The sequence below is a fragment of the Mytilus edulis genome, chromosome 6 (assembly GCF_963676685.1).
Source record: "Mytilus edulis chromosome 6, xbMytEdul2.2, whole genome shotgun sequence".
Taxonomy (NCBI): Eukaryota; Metazoa; Mollusca; class Bivalvia; order Mytilida; family Mytilidae; genus Mytilus; species Mytilus edulis.
Window position 1 is genome coordinate 5,681,690 of NC_092349.1, and position 22,820 is coordinate 5,704,509.

At 32.4% G+C, this 22,820-nt stretch overlaps 2 protein-coding genes across 4 annotated transcripts in view; one reads left to right on the forward strand and one right to left on the reverse strand.

Moving 5' to 3' along the window:
- Positions 1-972, reverse strand: part of LOC139527020 (merlin-like) — a 32,568-nt gene extending 31,596 nt beyond the window's left edge. For both annotated transcript variants that reach the window (XM_071322262.1, XM_071322261.1), the window contains exon 1: positions 686-972. In XM_071322262.1, the coding sequence (XP_071178363.1) occupies positions 686-793 (108 nt within the window). In that variant the 5' untranslated portion in view covers positions 794-972. The remainder of the gene's footprint in view (positions 1-685) is intronic.
- A 32-nt stretch (positions 973-1,004) lies between these two features.
- Positions 1,005-22,820, forward strand: part of LOC139527019 (replication protein A 70 kDa DNA-binding subunit-like) — a 55,186-nt gene continuing 33,370 nt past the window's right edge. The window contains exons 1-7 of one of the 2 annotated variants that reach the window (XM_071322258.1): positions 1,005-1,136; positions 3,601-3,648; positions 4,330-4,411; positions 5,330-5,438; positions 6,030-6,136; positions 7,016-7,096; positions 21,420-21,479. In XM_071322258.1, coding sequence (XP_071178359.1) covers positions 1,104-1,136; positions 3,601-3,648; positions 4,330-4,411; positions 5,330-5,438; positions 6,030-6,136; positions 7,016-7,096; positions 21,420-21,479 — 520 coding nt within the window. In that variant the 5' untranslated portion in view covers positions 1,005-1,103. Of the gene's footprint in view, positions 1,137-3,600; positions 3,649-4,329; positions 4,412-5,329; positions 5,439-6,029; positions 6,137-7,015; positions 7,097-21,418; positions 21,480-22,820 lie in introns of both variants that reach the window. The other variant, XM_071322259.1, reaches the window with a different exon arrangement.

Consider the following 22,820-nt stretch of genomic DNA (forward strand, 5'->3'; position numbering starts at 1 on the left):
CGAGGATATTTTAAGAAAGTTATTAAAATTTCAAAAACTTTAACCACAGAGTGAATATTTGTGGACGACGCCGACGACGACGGAATGTATGATCGCTTAGTCTCGCTTTTTCGACTTAAGTCGAAGGCTCGACAATAAAAGTAGAGAGAACGAACTCATGGCAACACACTATTCAATAATTGAAGGATTGCTAGAAACTGAAAGATTTAACTCTTGATGTTTTAACACCACTCCACTTTTAAACACAGCTTTTGAGCTATTTTGTGGTGGCAAGTTTTTATTGGATGAAGAAGCTGAGGTGCCTGGAAAAACCCGCTGACTTTCAATTGGAAAACTGACAATCCTAGTCCATTAAGATTGGAATAAGTACACCCGTACCAGCCGGGTTCAACTCACAACCTCATTGTTGACTAGTAGTAATTTTCAGTAATAACTACGGAGACAACTCTGCCTCAGAGATCGCAGAAACTGAAAGAAGGTGAAAGACTCTACAGGTGAACGAACACACCAGATAACATCTATCTGGGTACGAAATGACTAATTTTTAAATAAAATTATGTGTGATTTGACTTCAGTGTGATATATATGTGTTTCCTATTACTTAACTAATTTAGTAGTTTTACAAAATATCATGTCAGAGACGATTTATCAATCAATAACACACAGTAATGCTCGAAATATTCACCTCCACAGTCGTGAAATCAAGTTCTGCATCCATTGTTGTCACTTTCACAGCAAAACTTTTTGAGCTACCTGAGGCCTGAGCAGCCTTTTTCATATTAACAAAAGGCATTGCGGCGTTTAATAAGTCTATCGACTAATCTAACACTTTTACATGGTGCTCATAAAACGAATAACCGATCCCTTTCATCTTCATCTTTCACATTTATTCAATGTTTTCATTTTTCATTTAAGTTTGAAATGCTTTACAAGCCACTGCTAATACCGTTCTTGTAAAGCGCTTAGATGATTGCATTTAAAAAACCGGAAAAAGAGGTACAATTGACGCATGCGTAGTAAGCTATATATTTAGCGGGAATAAGCAATCATCAGCAAATAAAGCAGAAAGCAGTCACAGCACTTTCACAGAAAAACAACACAGAATGGCACCAGATCTAACATCGGGTGCTATTGAGGTTAATCAAATTTTGAAGAGGCGAATAACCATTCAACAATCCCTGTTTAAACTTTATGTTATCATGTCCTTCTTTCAGTTACAATGTATAATTTAATATAGATCTTATAAGCGATGTCCGCCGATGAGGGAGTCCCTTCTCTTTATGGTTAGAGTTAACCGTTAGGTGAGATGTGTACTTTAGGTTTAAGTCAGATTTAACATTCTTGATGTCGGATACACATGTGCCTACACCAGCTGTGCTGTGGAGTCGTATGTGACATATATGTCCTTGATTTAATTGATGCAAGCTTCTTTATCATAATTGCTGTATTTCATTCATCCCAATGGGTCCTACTAAAATGTGTCCGGGTAAATAAAAGCGCCCGGGGAAGAAAAAATAGCGCAACTTTGTGTTGATAAAATAAGTTGTGCACATTATTTTTTTTTTAATTTTAGACAAGTAATTTTTTTGTAATAAAACAAGTATGAATGTTTCAATTTTAACAATAATATAATTTATGAATACAATTTCGAAAGACTGATTATAATGGATCACAGTTTATGCGGAAGATTTATAAAATGTAAGACATCAAAAGGCATTGTTTTTCAAAAACAATATCAAAATGAAAAATGTAAAAAAAACGACTTAGATTTCACAGATTAATATATTAATTTAATCAAAATTAAAAGAGTTACACATAATACATCAGCAAATAAAGCAGTACTATACATGTACCGTAGTTAAAACAAGGGGGTAAAAAGCAGGAGTTTGGTTTAAATTTAAAACTAAGCATTAAAACCCTGATAACCATAGCCATTGAAACAGTTTTAGTTTCATAAAAAAGATATAATAAATGTATATCAGCATCTGCATAAAAAGTGTTCTCCATGCAGTTGCGAAAATATAAGACTTCAGGCATCATATCCACATTTATATTAAGGACAAAATTTATTTTTTTTAAATTATCATTGCATAACAATATATTAATGTATCTAGGCACTCATACCACATCTTCCTTTAATCTGTCTACATATTATACTTGCTCTTAATTGAAAAGTATTTAGACAGTCTATGTGTTGTCTTACACTGTTTTTTTTTAAAGTTTTGAGTGACCTCTAGTATTATCAGATGGTGCTGGGGGCTAAAGTAAATAGGCTCATCCTGTTGATATTGTGACAAATCTGGACTTATTATTGTTATTATTTAACGTATTATTTATTGTATATGACATATATTTATTTGAATATTGCCGGGTGGTCAACTTCTCTCGAGTGCACAAACACTGATAAATGCATTGACTTTCATACTCATGATTTAAACTATTTGTACTTTGCAAGCGATAAGGGTCAGTTTTATATGTATATCTTGGTAATGTTTACCTATGAAATACTTTGATTATACCGTCATACAGTGATTTATTTTGACAAATATCGTCGTGAGATTCAACTTGTTTACATCTGCCACGACACCGTTTTGTACTTTCACTTTGCGATCTCACATTATCATTTGTTTAAGTTAACACTTTGTCAATGCAGATAATTTGCGTATTTATTATGTTTGTGCCTCCCTTTTCATTAACATTGTCTTTATTTATGATAGAACAGGGTTTTCATTGATCTTATTTAAGCATTATATCTAATGCGTAAGGTTATGTAAATTACACCCAAGTTCATACGCCGTACCGAGAAAGGAATTTACTGTCCGTTTAAAAATAGCATTATGTAGAAATGTCCTTTTAGTTTCATTTGCTTTTAAACATAATTCGGACAAGAAGGACAAAGTGAGGACAACTTAATAATGTTTCTTTATCTAAGAATAACGAAATCTGTTTGTCTTTCTAAACGTTACTAGCCAAAAGACGTAAGAAACGTTGCTTTTGATTGGATGATTAGATGTTTACTCTAACGTCATAGTAAGTGCCAAAAGACATAAATAGGAGCCTGTAGACACACATGTCATTCTGAATCAATCTCTTGAACCGTCAACTACCTTTTATATTGACCACCCGATTTATTGCTTTATCTGTTGAATGATGAATGTGTATTTGATGTTTATTATATTGAAAGAAGAAGTCAAAAAACTGTTGAAATAAATATCATTGTTATGTTTATTACAAATCTGTTTCTTCACACTGCCGTCGATTCCACTCCTCCTGAATGATGGTTAAACAGTTTATAGTAACCCTAGGTTTGTTACAATATCATCTATACCATGGATGATGCATAGACTCCAGTCACTCCAATATCTGTAAAACTTATATACTTAGATAAATAAATGTCTCAAAAAAATTTATCGCCTTTTGGTCATTCAATATATTTTTTACTGTTTTCTATAAAGCAATCCAAGTTGGATAAAATTCCTCAGTGTGAAAACTTTTGGATGAATATCTTAATGACTTAAAAAATAAACTTAAGCTCCTTCGTGCAATTGTAAATCCTATTGTGCTATAACTTATAAAGTCTTGTGTGTTTTCTTTTTGTAGGCTATAGTTGGTGGAAACAATTTTGATAGACCTGTCTTGCAGATTATTGTAAGTATGAAGACACACTAGTGGTCTCAGGCTTTTTTATGCTCTTTCGTCGGGTTGTCACTTTGACACATTCCCCTTTCATCTCAGTCTTATTATTTACAAAAGGGGAGTGGGAAAAAACCCAACTGATAACTTCTCTTCTTATGTATTAAAATGTTCTATATTCAGGTATTAGATAAATCTACAAAAAAATTGAGATGTGGTAAGATTACCAATGATACAATGCAACTATCCACCAGAGAAAACAAAAAGGAAGTCAAATAGGTTAATCTATTACACATTTTCCATGAATATACATTTCTTCTATAAGAAGATTAGAATAAATATTAACATTAAATTTTCTGACTTGTCTCCCCTTAATTGGCTGAGAAAATGTAACAAAATTTATTTTGTATTTGTGAATAGGACATTATGTAATGTGATTTCTTCATTTTGATGCATCAAAATATTGGTTTACTTTCCTTAACTTTAGTGTTTTTGTCTTGGGATGAACAAAAGTCTGAAATATAAATGAAATTAGTATGATGACAAATTTTGGTCTTTTATCTCTAAAACTAATTTTGACAAATGAGTAAATCAGATTTTCAGGAGCTGCTTAGTCTTATCATAAATTAAATACTTTAATATATTTTTGAAATTTTGATTTCATTTCTTCTCATCAATTACATTTCTATTCTGCAGAGCTCAAAGAAAATAACAGCAGCAGGATCCAGTGCAGATAGATACAGACTCCTCCTATCAGATGGACTTCACAGTTATTCACGTAAATATGTGTATATTGCATATGAGTAAAATCACAAAATTATTTTCTTATCTTGTACAATTTCAAAAGGCTTTGTTAAAATTAGTTTGGAAGAAGTTGTATGTACAAAGTATAAGGTAGTGTTTGAAAGGTTCAAGCCTAAAATAAAATATTGTTTGTTTCCCCCATCCCGACCGACTCTGCAAAAACAGTGCTACTCATAAAATTTTATTGTCAAAACTAAGTCAAATATTATTTTCATTTCCAATATCCTGGCTTGCCGGATTGTACGATATTGTTCAACCTTTTTGGAAAAATAAAATTATTTTCCTACCTACCTACCAACACCTGGCTCGGCAGGGTCGGGAATGGGGAAACAAACAATATATTAATTTAGGCCTCATGATTTCATCATTTAAATTAAGTTCGTTTAAAAGGAAGATGAAGAAGGCCTTTCTAAAGTATTTATAGAAAACTGAAATTTAATTCAGATTTTTAAAAAAATTATCTAAAAGTTTTGACCACCAAAATCTTACAAAGGATAAACTTTATTTTGGTATTTCACTATAGAAATAATAGTGGGGACCAACAGATCTTTTTGAAGGACCACCAGAGAAAAAAAGATTTTGAATAATCTGTTAATTGAGATTGTTTATGGTTTAAAACATGTATGTTTAGTTTTCCATTTAGTTGTACATAGAGTATAATTGGTCAGAAAGGTATCAATGCCTTATGAAGTACCAGAAACCAGTAAAACCAATAAAAAAGAAAATCTAAAAAATCAGCAGTCTGTAAATTCTTGAATTAGGACAAAAATGACACAAGTTAAAAATTTTTACACCTTTGCCAACACACATTATACATTCATGTATACATATATACATTACACACATGTGAATACAGGCAATATTTTAATACCAAGACATGTAATCATTTTAGATGCCATGTTGGCCACACAACTGAACAACTTAATGGAGTCGGGGGAGATGGATAATTTAGCAGTGGTACAAGTTGACAAATATTTATGTAATACAATCCAGGGAGACAGGTATTATTTTGAATACTGTAAATTCAGAAATAAATTCGAGGTTTTTTATTGTGAAAAATGCAACAAAGTTGTAAACGCAATAATTTAAACTCTCATTTTGAAATATTTTATATGTTACTGCAAAAGTATATGGTGAAGATTAAATTTTAATGCCAAATGTTCAGTCTTTACCTTAGATAGTAGAATATTGGCCTATATAGCTGTTAGGTAATTTCATTGGAACATTGACACATATATTGTAACAAAAGTTGCAACAAAAGTTGCTAAATTTTAGGTGTTTAATAGCACAATTCTACTATTTAACATTTTTGCAGGTTTTACTGTTTTATAAAAACAGAAAAAGTCATTGTATTACATTCTTTTGGTGTTAGGTTATTGGTCAAATCATGGAACATTGGTTTAACTTCAAATGTGTTAAGTCAAAATAGTTGTTTTTGGATTTCCCGACTCAACAGACCAGAAAAATCATTTTTTGAGTTCTGCTAAATACACTTATTTTTTGTTTGGCTGGAGTGAGCAATGACCAGATGAAAAAGTAGATACTGGTCTTATGTAATCGCTTGTGATAAGATATTGTTCTTTATTTTGTAGACGTGTTTTGATACTCCTAGATCTTAATGTTTTAGCCAAAGGTAGTGATGTAGGAGTGAGGCTAGGAAACCCTCAGCAGTTTAAACCTGGTGAGGCAAGAAATGAAAGTAAGATTTGAGTTCAGAAAAAAACATTACAATATTTTAAGAACCAGGAGATGACAAAACAAGCTAATACCTGTATTGATGATGTCTTTGATTTTTCTAGGGTATGGTCCAGCAGTTAATTGCTACTGATCTTATATTGATACATACTAAAAAGGTCATCCATTGGTTGCCTTGGGATGTTTTCTGCTCTCTGGTTGGGTTGTTGTCTCTGATAAATTCCCTGCTCCCATTCTTTATTGTATATATTGCTTTCATCAAAGTTAACAGTAGTGTTTTTGGTTTGATGTAACATTGACTCATAACCAATATCTTATTATTTATATTTATTTAAGAAATGACTGTAAAAAAAAAATTTGTCTGAAGAAATAAAATCAAAAATGTGGTGCACACTGAATTTTTAAAGTGTGCACCACATTTTTTATGATATTTCGAATAGACAAAAAAAATATTACAGTCATTATAATTTAATTCTTAATTCCATTTTAAACCTGAGTAAATCATGAAAAAATGTTGATGCCATCAATGTCACATGACAAAATTATGTCTATGAGCTGATAAACTAAACAATACCAAGTCAGGAGCCTCTGGCCTTTGTTAGTCTTGTATTACTTAAATTTTAGTTTCTTGTGTACAATTTGGAAATTAGTATGGCGTTCATTATCACTGAACTAGTATATATTTGTTTAGGGGCCAGCTGAAGGACGCCTCTGGGTGCGGGAATTTCTACATTGAAGACCTGTTGGTGACCTTCTGCTGTTGTTTTTTCTATGGTCGGGTTGTTGTCTCTTTGACACATTCCCCATTTACATTTTCAATTTTAATGTCAGGCAATCGGAAGACGCTTTACATCCAAAATTAAATTATATTAATGTATTGTAGATGCAGCACAACCCAATGGACAGCCTGTAGCACAAGCACAGTCCCCTGTTAAAAAAGAACAACCATCAAATACATCAAATGGTAAGCTATTAAACATGTTAACATTGTACTGGACCATCTGACATCTATTATGAAATGTAAAAAAAATGTTTATATTACTGAACAATTATGGTGGAAGAACACTAGAAAAACCAAAGAGCTATCAAGCCCGCTTACTGCCTATGATGCCTGTCAACAGCTATTATTATTGACTAGATCGATTTTATAGACATTCTACATTCAAAATAGCTGTCGTATTTCAAAGTTGCTGTCAATCAGTTATTTTTGCCGTCTGCAGTTAAAATCGTCTTTCCGCTCGGCAGATTTGACCTTTACCTTTTAATCCCTCTGATACCATCAGATAACGACGGCCCTTTAACAGACGTCCGTTTAATTAATTATAAGAAGTTAAATCTCGTGATCGATATCGTGAACGTTAACGTTGTTAAAGTTATTACAATAACTATATAAGTAATGTTTATATGTGGTATTTCTTTCAAATTAATACAATTATCATGAATGCAAATTTTAATATTTAAGATTTAAAATTAACCGCTCAAAAGAATTGAAAAAGTCACATTTGTTCTTTATATTCTTAATTACCACAAGTAAACATCGTCCAAAGCTTATGAGTTGTTTTCAAAAGCAGACCTACCTGAGTTTAATTCACATCAAAGGAAACCACCTTAATTAGTAGGAGCGGCTATTTGTCAATTTCAATGACAGTGTAATAAAAAAAAGTTGTATAATGAAGGAATGTTGAAATAGTTAATTGATTTATATAAATTAACATTATTGAAAGGATTCATATTGCTGAAGTCGTACATTTAATCATACGTTTAATATAAAGATATTCAATTGAAAGACTTAGTATCATTATTAACAATTTTTTTTCTGTTGCTTTAGGTACACATATAGGTATGTGCGCATTTAACAGGCACGCGATTTTTTTTATGAAAGTGTTTTTTAACATTTCATAATTCGGATTCAAACATCAGATTTGAGTGAATTATATAGACCGAATAACCTAAATATTGCAATAAATCACATGCCTGTTATTTTCTTGTTTTACAATTGTTTGATTTTTTAATTTGAAATTGTTTACGTTGACTAACAGTATCGTTTTATGATAGAACAGAGCAGACTTGTCTTTATTTGACTAACATTATTTTATTCTGTTTAGATTAGAATGCATGTATATGTAGCGTACAATATTCAAAAGTATTACCGAATATAATACGGAGATGTTCATGTGAATGAATAATTAGTTAGTGTATTTTCCTAGGAAAACATCTTCAATCAGATGCAATCAAATAAAGTTAATATATTACATGCTTTCTTTTCCCTAATTGGTTATTAGAAGCCGAGATGTCAATTTATCAAATTTTATGTCAGAGGCTCACAGTTTACAGACATAAAAAATTGAGAATGGAAATCGTGAGAAATATAAATATTTTAAACTCTATGATTTCCACAAAGAAGTCTACACGAGAAACCTATTTTATACTGAAATATTACAGAAATCTTTTCAAACTCCTTCATACACGTATATGCTTTCTATAGTTCTACTATCATAGTATGCACGTTGTATTACTTGCTTTAATAATTATTTACTTGAATCTTGCCGGAAAACTCTATTGTTAAAATCTATTCATCTGTTCTTTGGTCAAGACGAGTATAATATCCATGAAGAGAAGTACACGAAATAAACAGAAACTGTTTATATTACTTAATTGTTTGTGAAAAAGGTTTTAAACGTAATGCGACATTCCCGGTATTTGTTTTAATATATAAAACCCCCCCCCCCCCCAAAAAAAAAACATGCCCCACCTACACCCACATTTGATTGGTCCGTGTAACAATATATACTATTATTGCTTATTTCTAATTGGATCAATTTGATGTGGAGGTGTGAACGATAGACTATACAATACACACTTTCAATTAACAAAACCGACAGCGTAAAAGGTGTCTAGCCGTTAAAAACTTCAGTCTTCGTCACTTCCGAAAAGAAAGATAGAACTTAGTCATTCCTCAGAATGCGATTATAACATAATGCTTATCAAACACTAACTGCAAAGAATAATAGTCCAACAACTTTATGTATAAAGGAAAAGTACCAATTAATAGAGAAAATGGACTAAAAATTAAAAGTTTCCAGAAAGACGGGCCTACAATAAATGTTAAATAAGTATGCAATTGTGTGTCATGTAGTCAAGCATAAATCGATGGCCTGTATTTTTTTACTATGCACATATTGTTTTATTTTTCAACCAAAACCGACGTGTGTATTGCTGTTAAATAAACTTTCGTCACCTCAGAATGTATTTTGCATTCTCACACCATTCACGTATATTCTTCAATCATGTTACAATAATCAGTGAAGTTTATGTTCAGTTACCAAGCGTAAATAAATCAAATGTGATTATGATCCACAGTATTTGGACCGTATGCGTATAATCGTACGGTCGGACCGTATGAGTATACGCGTACGGTCCAGTACGAGCTGATCATATGGGTTAAATTTAAACAAACCTTATCACAATCTTTATTTTTAGTTTTACAAATTGATATTATTTGTATTATTGTTCCGAATCCTAGTTTGGTACTCTCGCCTACAGTGACACTTGCTACCACAAGTAACGTAATTTCGGAATTTCTCGCTACATTGGTGACCTTCTGCTGTTGTTTTTTCTATGGTTGTGTTGTTGTCTCTTTGACACATTCCCCATTTCCATTCTCAATTTTATTAATATTTTTTTTAACATTTACATGTTTGCAGATCATGCATGTTCCTTTGAATTTGCATTTTTTTTGTAAAGTTGCTAAATATTAAAAAAAAATGTCCTCCTACATTGTGTTTACTTCCGAAATCTTCATAATTCAATTAATGTATTACTGATCGACATGCTAAATACAAGAGATTGACATATTTAATTAGCGTGACTTTTTTGAATAGTTAAAATGTACAGTTTTTATTTCAATTACAATTGAACTTTTTTATATTAATTTGAGAGTTAAGTTATGCTGATCTGTTATACGCATTTGTAACTAATAAACTTGACTAATTTCTTAATTTTAGTCAGACACATTCCCCATTTCCATAATACAATACAATCCTACATAAACGTACAATGAAGGAAAGAAGGAGAAAACAAACAAGATAGAGACGGCAGAAAAGAAAAAACTTGACACGGTCCGAGCGTATGAGTATTTTCAAAAAGTATGCATACGGTCCACATTGTACGCGTACAGTCCAAAAACTCATACTGTCTGGAACAATTATACTGTGATGCCTTTTTAACGTTTAATGGATAGAGGAAATAGACAAAAGGAGAAAGAAAAAAAGTCAAAAAAAAAGTTAACATAAACTTTTGTCAGGCGGTTTATGTCGGACAATGTTTGGTTTCTACTTCTATCTAGTTGCTGTGGAAATCAGTTCATGTCACACAAAAAAATATAATATGATTTTATTGCTTCTGTATCTTCTCATCTAGAGCAGAAATTAACCACTCTTTAACTGGCAGTTAATTAATACCAGCGTCCACATGATCTATGTAAACTCACCAGAGGGTGTCACGGTAAATATGGACACCTGTGTGTAATGTCTCTTTGCAAAAGCTTTGGTGTAAAATACATGTACATGTTGATTTGAACAGTAAGAATTTGTATTTGTTTATAATACAATACAGATAAAGATCGACTACCAAGTGAAACTTCTGATCTGTGTTTTAATGAATAGGTACAAATATATGTGTAATGTCGAACGTCGTATTTCTCTTATTTTCGAGAACAATTTTCAATTTATTTTACAACTGTCTCCCCTCTTTCCTCCCGGTCCAGTAAAAATAAATTGACATTTCCTCATAAATAATCATTAATAAAATGTATTTTATTTTCAGAAGATCTAATTTGTAACACAATCTTGGACTTATACATTTCTCTTAAAAGCCCAAGCATACAGTTATATTTTAGGTTTCTAAATTACCATGCACAACATACATGCATGAGGATATGAATAGGTCATCATTTATAAGGATTTGAAGGTATTTACAGATATAAGAAAAATGTGCCAACAAGTAAGTCTGGGAGCGATATCAAAACAATATAGATAATAGAATAGAGGTGATGAACTATAAAGAGCATAATGATTGATCATGGATAGTGCTTGGTTGTTCAACGTCCAGTGGCAGATATTTGATATATGTTATGGACGATTATAATACAGATCAATTGGCAGGAAAATATTAAGATAAATAGTATAACGAAATAAAAAAAGATATAGAAATATAGAAACGATTTATGGTGTCCCCAGACAACGAGATTCTGGATCCGCTCCTGTGTCAGAACAATTACTGACCATACATTATCCTTTTTGGTGATAATCAGCCGATTGAGCGATTTATTTTTTTAAAATACAACTGCGGGCATCAATTCGTAAATAAACAAGATCTTATATATTATTTATTCGAAAATAAATGAAATTATTGAATATTTTTCTGTCATTCTAAAAAAAACCAACACTCAATGTACAAAATTGGTGACCGAAAAAAGACGACTTCAAGAACATTTACAGATCATCGTATGGATACGAGTGACAGGCGTGGTGACAGGTCAGTCCCGTCTAATGTACAGTACAAGTCCAGTTTTTAATTAAAAATACAAATATACATATTGGAATTTCATGACTGCCTTTTCATGCAGCATAGGTTTTGCCTTGTCTGTTTTCAATTAATTAGCTCTCTAGCTAATTAGGTCTAGCGGAAAATACTTCACGTCAGGTCGTAAAGGGGTTAGTCACTGCAGTACAGAAGAAAACATGGTAAAACAATAGGAGATGATGATAATTAACTGACATTAATGCATTAAGGAAGGCCTAGATATTGAAATACAATATTAATAAAAGTGGATTTTTTTTTATGCCAGAACTGTAAAGTGAAAACGCTAGGGATCACCTTGCTTTTTGGTTATTGGATAGACTGAGTACGGGGTTACATTTATTTTGTTTTATGTTGTGTTTGATTGTTTAGTTCTCACTGATATGTAACACATTTTATCCTGCTTCACATTCTCGTGTATTTTATCAATCATACACAAAGTAGCGTTTAAATCTGATAGATTGAAAAGAAATTTCCATTTAACCAAATAAGACAAAATTATCGTAGAAAATCAAACACATGATTTTTTTCATATTTTATTTACAATGTTATTTTGATATCAATATATTCAGTTCAGTTTCAATATATTTCCCAATTATATACAAGTCCTTTGAATGAAGAGATAATTTAAACTGGTCTATGTAAAACATAGATCTCTCTGCCCAAAATGAAAGTTTTTAGCAACCTGCAGCATTGTCTTTATCACCGTCTTTGTAAAATGCATTAAAATATGAATTCGGTGCTAAATTAAAAAAAAGAAGTTTTGTATGTGTCGAAAGCCAAATACAGAGATGTTATAACGGGGATTTTATACTTTAAATATAATTACATTGTTGCTGCTTAAAACGTCCAGTGGCAAATATTTCTTTCATAGTCGGGACTAGTTTGATATTTGCCCAAGTGCATCTACTATTGTCATTGGCTATCATATGGAAAAAGTAAAGAAAAACCATACTCGTTGTTATCTGATATTACCGAGCTATAAGTTCGATTTTTCTTTTTCTAGCCCAAATTTCATACACTCTTGTTTGCCATGGTATTGTTTTCTTTGTAACCGAGAGCTTTTCTCTATAAAGATTATAACTTGTACCTCGCCACTCATATAATTAATCGCTAATATATTAAAAAATTCTTTTTTGAGTATGTTACTAATATTTGTTTTATATGCGTTCAGTGGTAACTATACCATGCATACATGTCAAGTATGTCGGCTATCGTACATATTATTGAACCTGTACAAAATTAAAGAACCTTTGTGAGCACGCTCATATACCCCACTTCTTCATATTTTCACTGGAGAAACAAAATCTCGTCGATATGCACAACTACATAGTATGTCCTTATTATCTGAAAAGGTTTCGTGAAATTCTGTTGTGTGGTTTGAGAGGAGTTGCGATGACAAACTGTTGCAGTAGTACATTAAAGTAAATAAGTTCAAAGGGGCGTAACTCCTAGAAAAAAATTGAATCGCAATTTCCCGTCGATATGCACAACTACATAGTTTGTCCTTATCATCTGAAAAGGTTTCGTGAAATTCTGTTGTGTGGTTTGAGAGGAGTTGCGATGACAAACTATTGCAGAAGTACATTAAAGAAAATAGGTTCAAAGAGGCTTAACTCCTAGAAAAAAATTGAATCGCAATTTCCCGTCGACATGCACAACTGCATAGTATGTCCTTATTATCTGAAAAGGTTTCGTGAAATTCTGTTGAGTGGTTTGAGAGGAGTTGCGATGACAAACTGTTACAGTAGTACATTAAAGTAAATAAGTTCAAAGGGGCGTAACTCCTAGAAAAAAATTGAATCGCAATTTCCCGTCGATATCCACAACTACATAGTATGTCCTTATCATCTGAAAAGGATTTCGTGAAATTCTGTTGTGTGGTTTGAGAGGAGTTGAGATGACAAGAAACAGGACTGACGGACGGACGGACGGGTCAAAAACATTATACCCTCCGCAACCCGTTGCGTGGGGTATAATAACTAAACTTTATTGAATGCAGTTATACCGATTAGAATGTTACAACAAAAGTAATATCTGTCAATACCCCGGTATGATGAAAGCTTTAAATGTAACGCATGACCGATTGTCCCCATCGACGGGCAATGCACAGCTATTTTGTGTACAATTCTACGGTTGTGTACACCAGTTCTTTCACGCAGCAAGGCTGGAAATAAGAAAAATGCAGGACAGGAGTTATGAGGAAGAAACATTTGCTGGACAGACAGCTTTGCAAAAAAACCCATTATTTTTCATCTAAGCCACCCCCTTAAAATTCAAATGGAAGCTCCGCCTTGTGAACAGGCTGGTTTCTCCTAAAGATGATACAATAACGTATACGTAAGCGTAAGGGTCGACATCAAAAATTCTATGTAGGATCAAAAAAAAAAAATATTTGATTTCAATTGTGTATCCTTGGTTAATTTTTTTATGTCGTCCATAACAATAGACGGAAAAAAATCAAAACGTTGGGTTGGTTGATTGATTGTTGGTTGCGTCCCTAGTGGAAACTATTTCATGCATGTCGAAGACGATAGAAAACAATAGAGTCGTGTCCAGTAAAAGAGGCCGTCCGAAAATAAAGATGGGTATCAATTTCGAGAGTATTTTGGATAAAAATATAAAAATATAAAACCAAAATTTAATAATGCAAGACGTAACAACAACTACTTTTTACATAGTCCAGCTTGCTGTACAAATCTTTGTTTTTACATAAACAACAAGAAAATGTGATAGTACACGGATGCCCCATCCGCACTATCATTTTCTATGTTCAGTACCAGTAGACCGTGAAGATGGGAGTAAAAAACTTAAAATTGGCATTGAAATTAAAAGATCATATCACAGGGAACATGTGTACTCAGTTTCAAGTTGATTTTGGGTTGACATCAAAACAACAAAAACAACCACGACCAAAGTTTTTAAGTTGAAGCGGGGAAGACTGAGGGAAAAAGAAACGAATGAACGGACAGACAGACCGTAACGGACCTCCAGACCAGAATACACAATGCCCATAAAAATGGGCTTAAAATGAGGCATGGAAAGTGAAGATGATTGCAGCGCTTGTAATAAATATCCATAGTTGAAATAAATATTCTATCAGCAAAGGCCCAGCCCCATTTTTGGCGAGCCTACGATGAAAACGCGAAACATAGCGATCCTCTATTCCGTCTGCTTCGTCCGCAAATATTCACTCTGTGGTTAAAGTTTTTAAAATTCTGATAAAAACTATCTTTGATTTCCACCAAACTTTAAAAAAAAAAAGATGTGGTATGATTACCAATGAGACAACTATCCACAAAAGACCAAAATGACACAAACATTAACAATTATAGGTCACCGTACGGCCTTCAACAATGAGCAAAGCCTTTAGCCACATTATTTATGTATGTGTCTGTACCAAGTCCGGCGCCTGTAATTCAGGGGTTGTCGTTTGTGTATGTGATACAATTTTTTTTTCGTTAACTTTTCTATAAATTAGGCTGTTAGTTTTCTCGTTTGAATTGTTTTACATTGTCATATTGGGGCCTTTTATAGCAGACTATGCGGTATGGGCTTTGCTCATTGTTGAAGGCCGTACGTTGACCTATAGTTGTTAATGTCTGTGTTATTTTGGTTTTTTGTGGACAGAGGTCTCATTGGCAATCATACCACATTTTTTTTTTATATTTTACAGAAGCTTCTGACAATCAAAAGATAGTATCAAGAGGAATTTTTTTATTGATTTTTTTTCGTCATTTTTGTTAACAGCAAAAGTAGGCGAGACACTGGGTTCCGCATCTTTGTTAGCTAAGGGTTACGATCCATTCCCGTTCTCTCCACGGTGCCGACGTGGAGAAAACGGGAGTGGATCGTAATCCTTGGCAAGCGAAGATGTGGGTTCCGCAGAACCCTTACAAATTTTCAACCCTGAAATTCGACTTCAATTTAATTATGTTGTTTTTGTCATATACATCTGAAAACAGTTATTCCTATGTCAATATTTGTTCTTAGTTAAATAAGTTCATGCATAACTATAGCATACCTAAAAAAAACATATGTAAATTATATGGTTTTAAAATGTTTAAATTATACTTTAGATAATATTTATTAGCACAAAAAAAATTCACAAGTCTCTTGCTATACACATCATTATTTTGTGAATCCGAATAATTCGGTCCCTCCCCGAAATGGTCCTCTCCTACTTGCGAGGTTATCGTAGATCAGCGTAATATAAACGACTGAATTATTCGGATTAGTTAAAGTCATTGTAATTAGTAACACCCCAAAATCAGTCTTCCTTGACATTTACGGCTATTTGAATTTAGTGCGAGTTTTCCTCGACATTTTCGAATTACCGACAGCTACATGTATATTACCTGTAATATGTTAGGTGTCGCAACAAGTCTTCTATGTGCGCTAATTTGTGTTGTGTATAATGCCACATTGATAGTATCTCAAGATTTCTGCGACTTTAATTTTTCAATTAAATTGATTCCAGATCAACGTTTAAATAATAAAGTTAAACTTATTGTTTGTATAGCATACTACTTTAATGTATAATATTAGAACGTGAAAAGTTTGTCCGCAAGTGAGACTGACTGACTGACAGTATGTAGACGAATAAGACCATCGAAGTAATATATTAAGTCAATATTGGTATCAAATAAAATATATACGAAAAACATTTAAATGAACTTATTTTGCGTGCCGATTGTTGCGGGGAATCGAGTTGAGAAAAACAAAAGTTATGATGCGAGTTACGAAAGTCGGGTTGAGAGTTACGCCAAAAGCTAGGTGTGCGTGAAAATAAGGAAAACCATTAAAACAAATGGTGTATCTCTAACAATTTATGATGCTTGCTTATAGAATGATTTACTATATTGTTGATTCTTTTTTGTTTGGACTTCATCCTAGTTTCGTTGATTGCAATGGTACAGTTGTATTAGTTTATACAGCTTAAGATTAATTGGCAGGTGAAATCTACTGAGCTGTTTTTTTTAAATAGGTACAAATATATGTTGATAATGTTGGTATACATCTTTAATTGGGATATCTGAACGTGGAGTGGCAAATATTGCATCCGTATTTTACGCATTTTTCGGCATGCTGTGGGTAAAGTATTAATAATTTTTACTAACTTGAAAATAAAGATTTGTATTCTTGGATAGAAGTTTATCGTCAAAAGGAAGTAAAGATAAGTCTCAAACAACTCTTAAAACCTGCCATCAAAATACCAGTACCCAGCCTCATGCAAAAAAAGATGTGGTATGATTGCCAATGAGACATATGTCCACAAGAGACCAAAATGACACAGATATTAACAACTTTAGGTCACCGCACGCATGCTTTGTTTTTAAATGCGAAGTAAACCTGAAAACTCTGACGACTGATTAAATATAGGAAATTAAAAAATTGGAGAAGGTATAAATGTTTTTGTAACTCACAACTCGACTTTCAGAAGGGGGCTACCACATAATTGTTTCTTTTTAAAAAAGGGGGTTGGGGTGAAATAAAAGTAAATGTCCGGCATTTTTTTTAGTCGTATCTCTGTTCTGCATTTTTTCCAATTAGCTCCTCCTGCCTTTTTTAAAAAATACATCCTAGTCCGCAGATAGCTCACTAACTTGGAACTCTACCTTAGCAACTCACACACTCGACTTTTGTAACTTTTAGAGATTTATAAGTTAAAATAATAATTGAATATAATTGGTACGATCTCCACGACATGCACCGTAATGAATATTGTTGTTCATGGACTTGTATATCTTACATACGCCATTGAGTTGACTAATAAAATATAAATAGTTAAAGAAGACATATTTTATGTATTTGAAAAAGGATTATAATTTAGACTTTCATAAATTAATTGCAAATGGACCCTCAAGAGCCTCGATTATTACACATGGAATGTAACACTGAATTGATTTTCCCACGGTCATTTAGTAAGGTCACCTAAGTTTACTGTTACATGAATTTTGCCGCCGTATGAAATTCTCGTGCAAGAAGATAATTGGTGTCAGCTAATTTTAGGCGAACAAACTGAGCAATGTCAAGTTAAAGGTCAAGCTACATCTGTTGACCACTAAGATGTATAAAATTTCGTGCATGAAATTATTAAATTTTCATCAAAAAAAGGGATTATAGATTTTATAGATTAAGATTATGTAATTAAATTTCATAAATTTTATAAACCAAATTAATTGTATACAAATAAGGCTAATTTTCAAATTACATAATGTACATTTTACGCGTGACAATTTTTATATAAAAAATTGGGGGGACCCACATTTTTTAAGAAATTGATTGTATGTGCGGACCAGAACCTCGTATGCCTAGGGGCACCATGTAAACCATTTAAATATTTTATTCGTTTCCATATTACTATATCCAGAGACATATTGTATTATATGTCTCTGCTATATCGTATTTGTTTTTTACCATTCCACTTTATTTTTTCATTCTTCTGCCAGTTGATATCCTCGTCCAGTGAAACATGCATGAAATATTTGCCACTGGACGTTAAACTATCGACAATCATTCATTTTGTTTCTTTCCAATTTGTCTCCTCAACACGTGCCAATTATGCCCCCGGCCTATGCCCGGGTCAATCCACCACTGGCGGCTATCAACTAGTGTATTGATGTTCTTCTTTATATACATATATACACGATAAAGTCAAAAGAAAACTACTGACAGCTTGAGAACAATTTTAACAAACACAATCTTCTTTAACTGAGATATAAAACGGTACAACAAAATGTAAAATAGAATAAAATTTAAGGAATAAAAGAAAAAATAGCTTGACCCCATTCAATTTAATTATAAGCAATGTTTAATAGTTAGATTAAAAGTTAGCAATTTACGTGAAGAACTAGCAGTCTAAGATACTGATATATAAAGTTATGTTATATATATTTCAAATAATGATTAAATGTAAAAACAAGGAAGTTATATGACCTCCTTGGTAAAAATAAATCTTTTTCATTAAGAAAGGTGAATAATACAGGATTCAAAGTAGTACATTTTGAAATTTATTAAAATTTTAGAACACGAACTAATACTTTAAAATAAACTAATATATAATACCAAGGAGGTTATATGAGACCTTCTCATATAATCTCCTTGGTCATACTGACAACCCCGAAAAACGCTACAGAACATAGCATGCGTATATGAATAGTAAAACAACAACTTTGTCCAATTACCGTACTTTTTCAAATACAATAGGTTGTTTCTTTTAAGAAAACCGCAATCAAAATTGGGGATTACTGAAGGAATACACAGATTCTGTGAATTAACTTTACTCACAATGCGTATGCTTATAAACATGAGATGGAGACCTTACTAAATACTGGTAAATCAACTTTGTTAAAGGAAATTTCATTCACCCCGAAATTATAAAAAACATGTGTTAGATCTGGGAATATATATGTTCCTGGTTAGATAAGGAAATTTTATCGAACATGAACAAAACTATTAACATGCAAATAGACAGGTATGTGAATAAAAATTTTGAACAAAATCAAATGCCACTTAAAGGCATTTTATTCTTCTGTCAAAATTTGGACAGAGACATTTTATTGCAGAATTATATGTCTGATAGTAATTAGATATCTGACAAAATTTCACGTGCCTGTTTATTGTTCACATACCATTCAATAGACACCTAAAATCAAGAAAAGACGATGATCAGTAAATACGGCAACGGAATTTGTATTTATATTCTAATTGATTATTACGCTATTTAAAACGAATCTATGGTAAAGTTTTACAGTCGGACAAATCTCAATTATGAAATTTAAAAGTGGAAATAATCTGTTTGATAAAGAAAACAAATTATACGCTATCATGGTTCCTGACTGGTAAAAAATGCGTATTCCATAATTAACAATTTATAATTTAAAATTCATTTGAAACATTTCAATACTAATATCATTACGAAACTAGAACATTTAATTATTATCAAAAAAGGATCGCCGCTATCAAAAAACTTTTTTCACCTGGATTAAGCAATTAACTCTCCTACTTGTCGAATGACAATCTCCTTTGATGTGAACTCCATTCACAAGGTTGATTGTATATGCCTGGGGGGAAACAATTTAACATAATCGTCAAGGTACTAAAATTATGAATTTAAAAATGGTGTTAAAACTTTAGGATGATTTTACCGATTTCGAATAATTTTCAAAGTCTTCCGAACCATATATATAATAATTTGTATTAATTTGAAAGATACCACATAAACATCATGAACATTATATATATATAATTGCAAAAACTTTAAATTAAAAACAACGTTCACGATACCGATCGCGAGATTTAACTTCTCAATTAAACGGACGTCTGTTAAAGGACCGTCGTTATCTGATGGTATCAGAGGGATTAAAAGGTAAAGGTCAAATCTGCCGAGCGGAAAGACGATTTTAACTGCAGACGGCAAAAATAACTGATTGACAGCAACTTTGAAATACGACAGCTATTTTGAATGTAGAATGTCTATAAAATCGATCTAGTCAATAATAATAGCTGTTGACAGGCATCATAGGCAGTAAGCGGGCTTGATAGCTCTTTGGTTTTTCTAGTGGAAGTCGCATGTAAATGAGAAAGTTGATAAATTCATGTGATTTAAGGCAAGTAATATTTTACTTGTAAAGAGTTGTCCATAAAACATGCAGGTTATACGTGAAGTAAACAGGAGCCTTAGTAGCTGAATGTTTGATAAAGGTTCTACCACTGCATTGAGTTCATAATGTCACAATAGGAATTTTGCAAGAAAATTTGGTGTCATAATTGAATTTTGACAAATGAAGAACTGAGATCACAAGAACCACACATTGATTAAATAAAAATAATCTACAGGTCAGAAAAGGTTAAATTGAGTAAGAATTAGAGAAAAATAGTTTATGCACTGTATCACTTGTGTCAACACTTCAAACCCTGCATGTGTGTTATACCCATTCTTCTTTGTCTAAGATTGACAGTTTTCCTGCTGAAGGTACATGGTTGTGATTCTCTCCTGGCACACCAAAAATGACCACATGATATACCGGTAGTCAAAAGTGCTGAAACTGACATTACACCCCAATCAATTACTTAGTAAGCACATGGCTTCTCTGACAGGTAACTTATAGAGTGAAACAAATTGATATTTTTGCAAAGTTTACTTGTTTTTAAAAGATTGTGTTTAGATTGGGAAAAGGGGAACCACTGATGATAAGTCAATAGTTTATGGTATGCAGTTGAAATAGCATTTGCATAGAGATTATTTGGCCCTTCCCCTTCAGTAATTGTTTATTGACATCAAATGTCAGAGTATTTTCATTATGATTTTAACATTTGCTTTATTCTTAAAAATACACTTGGAACACCTATATCTGTGTCATAGTTTTATAACTTGAATCCCCTGCTGTGTACCATATTATTACTATTTATTGAATTGTAATGGTATTATTACTTGTATTACTGTGGGCAGATTCATTATTATTCGTTGGATACCAATTTCAAATAATTTCATGGGAAAAAGTGAACCACATAATTAACCTTCAACAAATAACACATTTTCTATAGGCTTGTGTACAGATTTCAGCAAAACCACGAAATCAGATATCCACGAAAACGCAAGATTGCTTTAATCCATAAAAATTGGTACCCCAAAAATAAATGAATCCACAATACTTGTTTGTCGGTTGCAAATTGTGAATCTATCTATTGTTTGTTCTTTGTAGGGCCCACTTCAGCCTATAATAGTAGACCTCCACAGAACACAGGCTCTAACTTCAGACAAGGTCAGTTATTTATCGTGATAAGATTTACTAATACTATACATGTCATATATAAAATTGAGAATGGAAATGGGGAATGTGTCAAAGATACAACAACCCGCCCAAATAAAAAACAACAGCAGAGGGTCACCAACAGGTCTTCAATGTAGCGAGAAATTCCCGCACCCGGAGGCGTCCTTCAGCTGGCCCCTAAACAAATATATACTAGTCCAGTGATAGTGAACGCCATACTAATTTCCAAATTGTACACAAGAAACTAAAATTAAAATAATACAAGACTAACAAAGGCCAGAGGCTCCTGACTTGGGACAGGCGCAAAAATGCGGCGGGGTTAAACATGTTTGTGAGATCTCAACCCTCCCCCTATACCTCTAACCAATGTAGTAAAGTAAACGCATAACAATACGCACATTAAAATTCAGTTCAAGAGAAATCCGAGTCTGATGTCAGAAGATGTAACCAAAGAAAATAAACAAAATGATAATAATACATAAATAACAACAGACTACTAGCAGTTAACTGACATGCCAGCTCCAGACTTCAACTAAACTGACTGAAAGATTATGATTTCATCATATGAACATCAGGCACAATCCTTCCCGTTAGGGGTTTAGTATCATACCATCATAACATATATGAGAAGAACATAACCTGTGTCATGCCAACAACTGTTTTTAGAATAAATGTGTTTAGTTCCGATGCAAAGACCTTATCAATGACTCAATATTAACGCCAAAATATGCAATCTTTAATGACTTGACAACAGTATCGTAATTATATCCCTTCTTAATAAGTCTATTCAAAGGTTTTGTAAGTTTCTGAGGTGAATACTGACACCTTTGTGCTTTATAAAGAATATTACCATAAAAAATTGGATGTGAAATACCTGAACGTACTAAAAGTCTGCATGTATGAATAATGTTTCCCCGCAGAAAAACTAAGTCCATTTATAAGTAAAATACAGAAAAAAGGAATTTTATTTTTGCAAACTTTACTTCTGGATACTATCTTATGATCATAAACAAGCTTCTGTCCCAGTTTGGTAGAAATCCAGTATAGTTTAAGAAATGAATTTGTAACTTTTACCTGTTTTGAAAATTGTATATTTCATAATTTTTTATTTCATTATTCATGTATGTGTGTCTGTTTGATATTTTGTAATTGTTTGTTATATTTCATTGTATTTCATGAGGGCCTCAGGGAAGATTAGCTTTACAGCTAACTGTGTAACCCTCTTTAGATAAAGAATTATTATTATTATTACTACTTTAGTCAAAGTTTTCACTGATACTACTTGATTATTTGATACATCAAATCTCCAAATTTCTGGCTTTTTAAAGAAAT